This window comes from Dryobates pubescens, chromosome 6, assembly GCF_014839835.1.
Source record: "Dryobates pubescens isolate bDryPub1 chromosome 6, bDryPub1.pri, whole genome shotgun sequence".
Lineage (NCBI taxonomy): Eukaryota > Metazoa > Chordata > Aves > Piciformes > Picidae > Dryobates > Dryobates pubescens.
Window position 1 is genome coordinate 1,817,241 of NC_071617.1, and position 13,589 is coordinate 1,830,829.

A 13,589-nucleotide genomic window follows, 5' to 3' on the forward strand; every position below is an offset into this window, starting at 1 on the left:
AACGTGTTTTTTTAACAGGCCTTTCACCCCCAGTGAATCTAACCATTGCTTTAAGGAATTGTCTTACAAAATTCATCCATTCAGAGCTCTGAACTTCATGATATTTCCTTCAGCCCAGGAGTGCTTCATCCTGTCAGTATTTTGTAGCCTTCTGTCCCCTTTTTCTCCTCTCTGTTCTTTAGTGAAGGTTTTCTGGAGTGGTAGGAGCATACATAGACATCATCCTCTCTTTCATCCCACTTCCCTCCCTTTCATTTGCTGCCTTCAGAAGAGCAAAGCCCTTATACTCATGTGAGTGGATGATGTGATCCAAACATGTCCTGGGATAGTTCCTCATTGAAGAAAGGGACAGAATAATGGGCTTTGCAGTCCTGTCTCTGAGGACCTACACCATTGTTACCTCCTTCCATTTCAAACTGTAGTAGTATCTATAGATGGAAAAGAGCATAGGCATTTCCTTCTCCTTAGAGATGGTGCATGCAGTGCTGGAGATCTCCCTTTTCTTCAGAATCATAGAATCACAGAATTGTCAGGGTTGGAAGGGACCTCAAGGCTCAGCCAGTTCCAACCCTGCCTGCCATGGGCAGGGACACCTCACACTACAGCAGGTTGCTCACAGCCACATCCAGCCTGGCCTTCAAAACCTCTGGGGATGAGGCTTCCACCACCTCCCTGGGCAACCTGTGCCAGGCTCTCACCACTCTCATGGGGAACAACTTTTTCCTAACATCCAATCTGAATTTACCCATTTCTAGTTTTGCTCCATCCCCCCAGTCCTATCCCTCCCTAACACCCTCAAAAGTCCCTCCCCAGCTTTCTTGGAGCCCCCTGCAGATACTGCAAGGCCACAAGAAGGTCTCCTCTCTTTACATCTCTTCCCCCCATCAGGGCAGGGATAACTGAGGAGGACTGGCAGATCTTCTCCCCCACATCAAACTAAAAGATGAGGTTTATCTTATTAGTGTCATTTAGGCTGAACCAGCTGTGCTCTTCTCTTCTTTCATGCAGTCCTGGTCGGAGTCCTTTTGCTCTGTGTTCCATTGAGGACAAAGCATTGGGATGTCTCAGAAGTGTTTGTGCCCTTAACTTTCACTTCTCTTTTGTAGTTCTACTGGCTAAAGTCTTGATCTGCTGTGCTAAATGCAATGATTTGAAGTAAGCAAAAATCATATGAGACTGCTGTTTGCTGATCTCTGAATGCTGACCTTAATAATCTTAGTGTACTTGATTAAGCTTTGTGGTAAGAATGTTCCTTGCAACAGCCAGTTAGCATGCATTCAGCTTACCTAGTTCAGTGCTGTAGGCTTCTTCAGCATGCAAGGCAGTCTGCTCCTGAGATTCTGAATCTTGAGAGGATGTTGGACTTGCCTGCTTGCCTTTCTAACCTGTGGGACTTGCTTCTTTATTAGCCTACAGTTTAATGTGGGGGAAAAAACCCCAACAACCCAGGAGTGACTTCTTAGGTCTGACCTGCAGAAAGCAAACTAATGCATAATACAGGCAGGCTGAATATTGCATGAAGTAATTGGATAGTAGTCATCTTGAATGTTTCTAAATACCTTTTCTTTAGGGTTGTTATTGTAGTTCATTGTAGTTCACTGGGGCTTTTCAGTCTGGAAAAGAGAAGACTGAGAGGGGATTTAATAAATGTTTCCAAGTATCTGAGGGCTGGGGGTCAGGAGGGAGGGGACAGGCTCTGCTCACTTGCTCCCTGGGACAGGACAAGGAGCAATGGATGGAAGCTGCAGCACAGCAGGTTCCACCTCAACACAAGGGGGAACTTCTTTACTGTAAGGGTCCCAGAGCACTGGAACAGGCTGCCCAGAGAGGTTGTGGAGTCTCCTTCTCTGGAGACTTTTCCAGCCCCATCTGGATGTGTTCCTGTGTGACCTGAGCTAGATTGTATGATCCTGCTCTGGCAGGGGGTTGGACTCGATGATCTCTTTGGGTCCCTTCCAACCCCTGACATCCTGTGAGCCTGTGACATTAACAGCAGGGAATTAACTCTTACACTAAGAATGTTTTAGGAGTTTGAAAGACAGGAAGAAATCCTAACAATTCCAAGCTATGTTTTGCTGCTGGAGGATGGCAGACCCAGCATGATCTCATTGACTGAGGATGGGCTTTACAGAGGAACCTGTGCAAAGGATTTTTCAATTGCAGTGTCTTTTTCCAGGGGACTCAATTAAATGCTTTTAAAAAGCTTCTGCATCTGTTTGAGTTAGAGGATTGGAAATTAATAGAGCATGGCCTCCTGTCATACCCTTGTCTTAACTAAAAAAGCAGGGGGAGCTCAGGACTGCAAAAAAAGGCTTGGATGTGGCACTTGGAGCCATGGTTTAGTTGTCAGGAGGGGTTAAGTATTAGGTAACAGGTTGGACTTGATGATCTCTGAGGTTTTTTCCAACCTGGGTGGCTCTTTGATTCTATGACTTCTTGATATGGAAAATGTGGGATTATGAATGAGAAGACAATGTTGTGAAGAAAAAAATAGCTTAAAAAGGACTAGAATCATAGAATCAACCAGGTTGGAGAAGACCTCAAAGATCATCAAGTCCAACCTATGACCTAATACCTAACCCCTCCTGACTAGAAAACTGTTCACAATACAAAATTCCAGTGGGTATTGGTTTTTTTGGTAATTTATTTTTAGTTTGGGGTTTTTTTAATACCTTCCCCCCCCACCTCCCCTGATTTTAGACAACAGCTGAGTTGAACATTAAGCTCTGACAATGCCTTGTCAGAAAGGAATGTATGCAGAGAATGTGGGTGACAAACCAAGACTAAAATTCCACCTATATATCATGGCAAAGAAAAGCTGGGAGCATAGAAATTGAGTTGTGAGGTCTTGTGGACACTTTTCCCTACATTAATTTGCAGGCAACACAAAATTGTGTTCTTTCACATTGTTGGCCTTTGGAGAATTGTTTTATGGTACAGTGATCAGAATCAGCAAGGGCAAAATGGTTTCAACTAACCTGACATATGGAATACAGAAGTAACCAGCTTGGAAAAGACCTCAAAGATCATCCAGTCCAACCTATCACCCAACACCATCTAATCAACTAAACCATGGCACCAAGTGCCTCAGCCAGGCTCTCTTTAAACACCTCCAGGGATGGGGACTCCACCACCTCCCTGGGCAGCACATCCCAATGGCCAGCCTCTCTGTATGGGAAGAACTTTCTTCTCATCTCCAGCCTAAACCTCATCTGGCACATCTTGAGACTGTGTCCTCTTGTTCTGGTGCTGGTCGCCTGGGAGAAGAGACCAACCCCCACCTGGCTACAATCTCCCTTCAGGGAGTTGGAGAGAGCAAGGACTCCCCTGAGCCTCCTCTTCTGCAGGCTAAGCAACCCCAGCTCCCTCAGCCTCTCCTCCCAGGGCTGTGCTCCAGACCCCTCCCCAGCTTTGTTGCCCTTCTCTGGACACCTTCCAGCATCTCAACCTCTTTCCTAACCTGAGGAGCCCAGAACTGGACACAGGACTCCAGGTGTGGCCTCAGCAGTGCTGAGGACAAGGCAGAATGACCTCCCTGCTCCTGCTGGCCACACTATCACTGATGCAGGCCAGGATGCCATCGGCCCTCTTGGCCACCTGGGCACACTGCTGGCTCGTGTTCAGAACATGCTAAGAACCTACTGTTCTTAAATCCCTAATGGATTATTGAAAGGCTAACCAAAAATAAAACCATCATTCAGTTAGCTCTGTTGAGTCTCTGGCACTGGCATTACAGATTCTGATACTGATACCAGGTTGTTTGGGTGGGGGCCAGCTAATTATGAAACTCAGTTATAATCTCTGTCAGGTTGAATTTGGAGCTTGGGATGTGAACTGCATTGCTCATTTCTTCCTCCAACTTCTTCATTTAAATTCTGGCTGAATATCTGTTTCACTCACATTCAAAACAGGAGCTTCCAGGACAGTAAAATTTGGCATTTAAAAGCAATATATTGAGAAATATTAGTCATTTTTTTTTTCCCCCCAGTGAAATCTGAGGATGAAGTGAAAATTTCTTTGCTTCTGGTACAACACATTTTTCAGCTGCAGCTTAGAGTAGCATAGGTGGTGTAGAATAGAATAGAATGGGACCAGGTTGGAAGAGATGTTCAAGATCGAGTCCAACCTATCATCCAACACCACCCAACCAACTAAGCCATGGCACCAAGCACCCTATCAAGTCTCCTCCTGAACACCCCCAGTGATGGTGACTCCATGTTGTGCTTTTTGCTGTTTAATGGACACAAATTTCTACCCTCTGTTGTTAGGTGATTGCTCTCTAAGCCTTGGCTTTGGGAGGCGTATGGCAGGTCTGGACTGATGTCATGCACGAGCTGCGTGAAGCAGTTTGTAGGGGCACTGCTCATGATAATTCCTGATCCAGCCAGGATTCTCATTCCTTAATCTTGCTGAGATGTAAAAGTAAGCTCATGGAAATGCATTGCATTAACAGGAGGTTGGGTGGACTTGGCAGTGTTAGGTTTACATTTGGACTCGATCATCTTAAAGGGCTTTTCCAACCTGAATGATTCCATGATGCCCTGAGCCAGGCATCTAATGGAACAAGTGCACAGCAGCAGGAATCCCAGAAAGCTTTCCCATGCCTTTCAGATGAAAATGTGCCCATCCTAACATTGTGACTCTCTGCTCCTTACTCTAAGTCACATATTGCCTGGGCAAAGGATACAAAGATACTGATGATGGCCCCATGAGGATATGGTTTGAACCTCACTGCGCTGGGACCTGCACAAAAGCAGTTGGTTTCAGTCTGAATTGCAGTGGTCACATTGAGTTTTGAATTCCTTTTACACTCTTCCCAGAACACTGCAGAAATTGAATACATTTTGGTTCTGCATCCTGTAGGGTTATCAGGATTACCTTCCTACTTTTGACCTTGCCAGAGAAGGGCCATCAGGGTGATCAGAGGGCTGGAGCACCTCTCCTATGAGGACAGACCGAGAGAGTTGGGCTTGTTCAGTCTGGAGAAGACAAGGCTCCAAGGAGACCTAATTGTGGCCTTCCAGTATCTGAAGGGGGCTCCAAGAAAGATGGGGAGGGACTCTTTAGGGTGTTGGTTAGTGATAGGACTATGGGGAATGGATCCAAGCTAGAGGAGGGAAGATTTGGATTGGACATCAGGAAGAAATTGTTCCCCAGGAGGGTGGTGAGAGCCTGGCACAGGTTGCCCAGGGAGGTGGTGGAAGCCTCATCCCTGGAGGTTTTTGCAGCCAGGCTGGAGGTGGCTGTGAGCAACCTGCTGTGGTGTGAGGTGTCCCTGCCTGTGGCAGGGGGGTTGGAACTGGCTGAGCCTTGAGGTCCCTTCCACCCCTAACAATTCCATGATTCTAATTCTTAAACAGTTTTGGAGATTCTTTGTACCCAAAAGCTCAAGAGGAGGGAGGTTGGTTGCTTGTGTTTGTCCTTCTCCATCCAGTAGCTAATTATATGTGATCTCCTAAATATTTTAAGTCCTGCTTCCTGAATTTCCTTTTACCTGAGTTTAAACCCTTCAATAATATTTTGTGACTAGTTGGAAACAGGTGGTCCTGTAAATGTATTTTATCATCTTTTGCATGGCAGAGAAGGATTGGACATGAAGCTTGACCTTAATTGATCTGTTAGGATTCTGTCACATCAGGCACTACTACATTGCAGTGAATTGAGTGAGGTGACCAAGCTGGGAATGGATCAGATGGATCACTGAGCAAGGGGCAAGGCAGTTGAGTGTTTAAACCACTGTCCATTACTGTTTGTAAAGCAACAATTTGTTTGTGCCTTTGTCATGACTGTTACAGAAATGCTGTGAAAAAATGATGATGCTCACTTGAACACTGGTCCTGTGAGTGCCAGAGGCACTGGAGCAGTTACAGTTTGTAGAGTAACTTTGGAATTGAGTGATGTGCAACACATTTTGGGGCTTTGCATCTTATGGTATCTTTTCTTTTTCCATGTTTTAAGCAATCTGGACCGAAAGGAAAGGTAAGCTGATGAAATGAGCATGGCAATGAGCACTGAGAAAGTGACCTGAATGATTTCTTTTATCACTTGTGTCAAAAGAATGATTCAATCCTGTCAGCTGGGTCTGCTCATGTGTGTGTGGGGGGGGTGGGGGGCTGGTTGCTTTTGGCCTGGTTTTGTGCTTCACTTACTGCCTTTGGTGAAAGGAGAAGGAGCTTTACATCTGTCTCTAAACAATGCCCTGTTAATGCGAACCTTCCCACTGATAATTCATCTATTTATATATCCAGTGTGCCAACAGGTAAATTGCAGAGGCAGTTACATTCTCAGAATTCCCTGCTAATCCTCCTGGTAAAGCTTTGTGGAAGAAATATGTTCTGCAGCATGCCTTGGGAGGGTGTTCAGCAGCTTTCACTCTGCCATCTCTGCTTGGCTCGAATTGCATTGGAGGTTGTTCCTGCATTGCTGTATGCATTGTGTTCACCAAGTGTGTCTGCTAAAGCAATTAACACCAAATGTGCAGCAAAACCAGGCAGCACTGGCTTTTCATTGCTCATTTCAGGCTCATTTCTCACTCATTTTGCATCTGGTTTACCGCTGTTAATATTTTATTAGCAATCTGGAGTTGCATACAGTTGGTTTTCTGAACACACAGAGCTTCATTTTTCACTTAATGGCAATGTTCTGTTGGTAGTAAAAAGGTTTCTTGAGGTTTTGTCTATGTAGATGGGTTTTGGCACTGTACACTTGCTGCCATATTAGGTTGTTTGTATGGGGGTTTTTTTACTGTTGTTTAACCAACAATGATATAAAGAACAGCAAAATCTAGTGTAGGTCTGTTCTTCCTGAGCTCAGGATTTCCCACATCTATTTCAAAGTCAGTAGGGTGGAAATCAGTCCTTGCTGGTTTTACTCCCTATATTACTCCTGAAAGTATCCATCAGCTACTCACCAGTAAGTTTTCACCCTCTAAGAAGGGATTTGGTCATCCTCTCACTGCTTGGCCTTTGAGTTCATGCATTTCTCCCCTGTTATTTGTGCTGCATTTATGTTATTAGTTAACCATTCAGCTCTGAGTGTTTTTCATCCAGCACTGGATTTCCTAGTTATATTTCAAAATCAGTAGGGTGAAAATCAGTCCTTGCTGGTTTTACTCCCTATATTACTCCTGAAAGTATTCATCAGCTACTCACCAGTAAGGCTTTGCCCTCTAAGAAGGGATTTGGTCATCCTCTTGCTGCTTGGCCTTTGAGTTCATGCATTTCTCCCCTGTTTTCCTGTGTGCTGCATTTATGTTATTAGTTAACCATTCAGCTGTGAGTGTTTTTAATCTGGCACTGGAGCTGATACAAGAGCAGGGCTGAGTTGCATGCTGGTGATGTTAATTTTGCCATGGGGACACCTGCTGCTTCTTAATCTGGTATTAGTGGCTATGTTCTTTTCTCCTTCCCTGCTTTTTGTTGCTGTCCTAGCAGGGAAAGATGATTTGGGTAGGAGCTGCTTAATTTAGTTTTAATCATTAACATCCTGGTAAGTGCAGCTGCAACTCCTGACTTTGATGGGCCAAATGGGGCTGCTGACCTGCATATTAAAAGCCCAGCTCCCTGTGCTGCTGCTTGTTTCCCTCAGCCTTTGCCTTTTCTCAGCTTTTCCTATCAGATACACTGAGGATAAACCCCCCCTCAGCAGCTTAGTGCTTCTTGTCTTGCCATGCTTTCCTCTGGTTTTGTGTAATGGTGTTGGAAGCAGCAGCCTGCCTTGTGGTGCTGCCTCCAAATAGTGTAAGCAGAGGCAGAGCGAAGAGATGGTGACTGAGGCAGCCTCTCAAAGAGCCAGGCTGTGCTTTTGACACAGCTCCTCAGCCAAATTCAGAGCTGGTGCAGCCTTCCCCATGCCTGGTATTTTTGATATGGTTCATCCCAGATCCTGGGTCAGAAAGTTCTGATCTAAGACAGTTCCCAAGGCTAGATGTTTCTTTAGGTTTATTCCTTTCTGGCATAGACAGAAATTGTTGTACCTGTCCTGTCCCATCCCTAGGTCTGTTCTCTCTGTCTGTTGTGTCCCCTCCCATCATCTACCCCCCTCTTTCTTTCCCTTTAAAGAAATTCTAATGTGACAATTTTTCCTTGGCTGGAGGGTGCCCAGATGTCTCTGTACCAGCCTAAAGAATAGCCATTAAGATCCAGTTCCATCAGCAGAGGAGTATGGCAATAATCTTAAATGTGTGCTGGAAGTACTGAATCAGTGGCACCATTCTGTCAGGGCAAAGCATCTTCAGCCAAGAATGTTATGCCACTCAGCCTTTAAGATGTGTCAGAAGTTCAGGACTCTCCACAGCCCAGACTGCCTTGCTGGTTTTGTCATCTCTGTTGCAGGAAGAGCTTGATTGTCCTTGGTGATGTAATGAATGTTTTGCTCTTTGACACTGTGCTAATCCTTGAGGTTGCTTTTATCAAATGGTGATGGAGGAGAAGCTCAACAGGAGCCAGCAGGGAGCACTTGCAGCCCAGAGAGCAAAGCAGAGCCTGGGCTGCAGCAAGAGAAGCAGAGCCAGCAGGTCAAGGGAGGGGATTCTGCCCCTCTGCTCCACTCTGCTGAGACCACAGCTGGAGCTCTGGGGCCAGTTCTGGAGCCTCTGTGCCAGGAAGGATCTGGAGGGGCTGGAAGGTGTCCAGAGAAGGGCCACGAGGATGAGCAGAGGGCTGGAGCTGCTCTGCTGTGAGCACAGACTGAGGGAGTTGGGGCTGTTCAATCTGGAGAAGAGAAGGCTTTGAGGAGACCTCATTGTGGCCTTCCAGTATCTGAAGGGGGCTCCAAGAAAGCTGGGGAGGGACTTTTGAGGGTGTCAGGGAGGGATAGGACTGGGGGGAATGGAGCAAAACTAGAAATGGGGAAATTCAGATTGGATGTTAGGAAGAAGTTGTTCCCCAGGAGGGTGGCGAGAGCCTGGCACAGGCTGCCCAGGGAGGTGGTGGAAGCCTCCTGCCTGGAGGTGTTTGCAGCCAGGCTGGAGGTGGCTGTGAGCAACCTGCTGTGGTGTGAGGTGTCCCTGCCCATGGCAGGCAGGCTTGGAACTGGCTGATCCTTGAGGTCCCTTCCAACCCTAACAATTCCATGATTCTAAATACTGGTCTGCCTGGCTCATTCTTAAAGGGTCTCAAGACCCCTTCCAACAAAGGAGAGAAATGAGATGTCTAAAAAGATTTAATCTCTGAGTGTGGAGCCTTGTTCTTCAAGCAACATCTAAAACACATAAACATTTTTGGGAAGCCTAGTAGAGAAAAAAAACCTCATGATTTTAATATTTACTAGGGTTGTAAACAGCAATCAACATTGTATTTCTTCAGGGTTTATTCTGTTAGACACAATATGTTATGTAGACGGTCTTTCATCTTGATCTGTTTATGTGCTTGATCTCTCACTCCTTAGAACAGAGTAGAATAGAATTAACCAGGTTGGAAAAGACCTCAGAGATCATCCAGTCCAACCTATCACCCAGCTCCATCTGATCAACTCAACCATGGCACCAAGTGCCTCATCCAGGCTCTTCTTAAACACCTCAAGTGATGCTGACTCCACCACCTCCCTGGGCAGCACATCCCAAGGGCCAATCTCTCTTGCTGGGAAGAATTTCTTCCTCACCTCCAGCCTAAACCTCCCCTGGCACAGCTTGAGACTGTGTCCTCGTGTTCTGGTGCTGGTTGCCTGGGAGAAGAGACCAACCCTCACCTGGCTACAACCTCCCTTCAGGAGGTGGGAGACTGTTGCTTGAAGTTAAGGTTTAACAGCAGGAAGGCACTTGAAGTGCCTTATGCTTTTAAATCTCTTACAAGATCCTTTTTTCCCCCAGTAGTCCTTTTTAAGGTAGGGGTCCTGTTCAATTAGGAAAACAAATCCAAACCAACACTGCAGTTTCCATTCTCTTTCTGCACTCATGCAATGAAAGTGCTCAGTGCTCTAAGTACTTTGCTGGAGAAGATACCAGTGTCTCTGTAGCTGTTCAGATGGCCCCAGACGTTGTGCTGAGGGGGCAGCCTTCCCTCTGTCACCTGTAAAAAGCTGGTGGGAGTCAGTTCTGCCTTTTTGGGGAGGGCTTTTTAGGAAAGGAAATCAGTAGGAGGCTCTGCAAGTTGTGGCCCTGTTGTGGGAGGGCTGTCACTGTCTGCCAGAAAGCAGTCATTATTTTTTCTCAGGTGAAATCTGCAATTAAGTAGTGCTCAGAATTGTCCTCCCTTCTGTTTCTAACTTCAGAGCTGGTCTTGAATTGGTAACCAAGCTAAACTGTCTTGGGGAGGCCTAAGTTGAGCTGTTTAGGTTTGGTTATTGCTAGTTCTTTGTAAGCACGTGGAGAGAAATCTTGTGAGAGAAGAAATACACTGTGATAAAGAGCTTTGTTCTCTGTGGTGTGCTTGTGGGCACCCATGGCAAGGGCTGTGACTTGTTTCTCAGTCCTCCTTTCTGCCCGAGTTTTCCTCCACCCCGCAGCCCCTCCACGCACTAAAACGTGTTTGCATTTGGGGAAGAAGTATCCCAAAGGGCCTTGTAGCTTGGGCTTGCTGCAGAGGTGTGAGTTAATGATAGCATGTGGGAAACCCTTGAGAAATCCTACTCAGAAGTGCAGAAAACTCTAAGGTTTTATTAGTGGGTGCATGATGAAAGGTTGTGCTGAGAGAAAGCAACACCTGTGCCGAGTGCTGAAGCCTGCTTCAGCCACAGCCAGCCTTTTGTCAGGTGGGTCCTCAGAATGGAGCTCTTGGTTTGATGTGCTACTGCCTGCAGCTGCTTTCTTCCACCCCTTGCTGTTGATTAATGTCCTTGCAATCAGAGGCAGCAGTGTGGGATGTGTGTGGCCGCTTGCAGCCCGGGGCACCGCCTTAACTAGCCAACAAACCCAGCTCCTGCTGAAGCTGTTGGCGAGGCCTCCTGCAGGAGCAGCGGTGTGCAGCTGCAGAGCAGGGTAAGAGCTGGGAGAGACAACTGCCACAAACAGTAACTGAGGTGCTGCCAGCTTGAGGGAGCAGCACAATTTGACACTGAACATATCTTTCAGAAGCCTCAAAAATGTCTGAGCACAGTGCTTTATATTGCATTAATTGGCACAAAAATAGCTGAGATATATATATATATATTACACAAATCATGCCAGCAAAAGAGTGATTATCTCCTAGTTATTATCACAGTATATTTTTAAGTGGCTGTATTTTCAAACCAAGCAGACAGGATCTGTGTTTTCTCCTGTGGGGCTCTTCTCTATTTTTTTTTTTGACCACTACAGTTTTTGATGTCAGACCTCTTTGCTGTGTTCTACATCTTCTCTTCCTGTTCTTTAAGTTGTGGAATCTGCTTTAATACTAAAATAAGAGCTGTGCCTGGGTTTTAATTTTAGAAGTGTCTGTCTTGTACTTCATGATGGAGCAGGTCCAGGGGAGGGCCACAAAAATGAGCAGGGGGTTGGAGCACCTCTGCTATGAGGACAGGCTGAGGGAGCTGGGGGTGTTCAGTCTGGGGAAGAGAAGGCTCTGGTGAGACCTGATAGCAGCCTGCCAGGACCTGAAGGGGGCTACAGGAAGATTGGAGAGAGACTTTGTAAAGGCCTGCAGGGACAGGATGAGGGGCAAAGGCTTGAAACTAGAGCAGAGCAGATTGAGATTGGATATTAGGAACAGGCTCTTTACTATGAGGGTGGTGGAACACAGGAACAGGTTACCCAGGGAGGTGGTTGAGGCCCCATCTCTGGAGATATTCAAGGTGAGGCTGGACAGGGCTCTAGGCAGATCTAGTTGGGGATGTCCCTGCTGAGTGCAGAGGGGGTTGGACTGGATGAGCTTTGGAGGTCCCTTCCAACCCAGACCATGCTATGATTCCTAAATGAGGAGGAGATGCAAGCTTCAGCCTTGGTTCTGAAAGTGAGAGGCTCCTGAGCTCTTGATTACTGTCTAAGGGGATTCAGATCAGAAACACTTCCAAGCCCTTTACTGTAGCTGTTCCTAGCATTTGGGTGAGTTTGTTTTGCTTTGTTTTTTAAATAGCACATAACAGAAGTTAGTTCTTTGTAGCTTTCAGATGCATTTCAGTTCGTGTCTGTCTGTGGCTAAGTGACAATGCTGTCTGCCCAAAGAGCAACTGTCTATCTACTTCATTTTCCAGAAAAGAATATCCCCCTCAACTGCAGAAAGTAGAAGCAGACCACATTAGGTTGCCACGGTCTCATGGAGTGGGTAAGTTCTGTTCAGTGCTCTGCCTTCTTGTAAGGAGAGTCATTTTTGTGGGGTTTTTAAATACTTGCCTTGGGTGGGTGTGTTCCTACACTTTGTCTAACCTTTAGGTGATCTATTTATATTCTGGAACTACATTATTCTAGATTTAGACAAATATTTGTGTGGAGGGAGGATTCCTGCCCTCTTGGACAGGTTACTGCTCGGTCATGTTACAATCAACCTTAAAATAGGAGGCAGTTAATTTGAAAAGAGCTGAAACTGAGGCAGTTTACAATCCAGGAGCTGTTGGAGAGGGAACAGATCTCTGGAGGGTCACAGATTGCTTTGGGTTGAAAGGGGCTCTCAAAGGTCATCTTGTCCACCCCTCCCTGCAGTCAGCAGGGATACCATCGAGATCAGGCTGCCCAGGGCCACACTGAGTCTGACCTCAAGTGTGTCCAGGGACAAGGCATCAACCACATCCCTGGGCAGCCTGTCCCAATACCTTACCATTCTCATTGTAAAAATCTTCTTCCTTATGTCCATCCTAAATCTACCCTGCTCCACTTTCAAACCATTCCCCCTCATCCTGTCCCCACAGGCCCTTCTGAACAGCCCCTCCCCAGCCTTCCTGTGTGGCCCCTGCTGATACTGAAATGCAGCTATAAGGTCTTCCCAGATCCTTCTCCAGGCTAAACAGCCCCAACTGTCTCAGCTTATCCTCATAGCAGAGCTGCTCCAGCCCTTGGGTCATCTTTGTGGCCTTCTGCTGGACTCACTCCAACAGTTCTCTGTCCTTACGATAGGGACTTCAACTGGATGCTGGGGGTCTCACCAGAGCAGAGTAAAGGGGCAGGATCACTTCTCTTGCCCTGCTGGCCACACTCCTCTTGATGCAGCCCAGGATACAGTTTGTCTTCTGGGCTGCATGAGCATGCTTGGCTCATGGGGAGCTTCTCATCAAGCAGCACCCCAAAGTCTTTGTCTTCAGGAATACTCTCAGCCCACTCTGCACCCATTTGTGCCTGGGATTGACCCAACCCAGATCCAGGCCCTTGGACTTTGACTTGTTGAACTAGTGAATGCTGCATTCTAGTTGTAGTGAAGTTAGTTCAGATTCTCAAGTCCAAAATCTCCTCCAAAAGTACTGAGCAAAAGCTTGTCCCCAAGAGACACTCAAGTAGTATTGGTAAAAAAAGTAGTATTGATATCTCACAGAATCTATCTGGTTGGAAGAGACCTTGAAGATCACCCACTCTAACCTTTCACCCAGTGCTGAAGGACTTCCTATCATGAAGTTCAGTAAGGACAAGTGCAAGGTCCTGCATCTGGGGAGGAACAATAACAGGCACCAGGACAGGTTAGAGCCTGCCCTGATGGAAAGCAGCTCCATGGAGAAAGACCTTGGAGTGCTGGGGGGCAGCAAGTTCTGCA

At 46.5% G+C, this 13,589-nt stretch overlaps 1 protein-coding gene across 1 annotated transcript in view; it reads left to right on the plus strand.

Annotated features, from left to right (window-relative positions):
* SENP6 (SUMO specific peptidase 6) overlaps positions 1-13,589 on the plus strand; it is a 97,169-nt gene that overhangs the window by 40,036 nt on the left and 43,544 nt on the right. The window contains exons 6-7 of the mRNA XM_054162539.1: positions 5,959-5,979; positions 12,106-12,176. Of these exons, the coding sequence (XP_054018514.1) occupies positions 5,959-5,979; positions 12,106-12,176 (92 nt within the window). The remainder of the gene's footprint in view (positions 1-5,958; positions 5,980-12,105; positions 12,177-13,589) is intronic.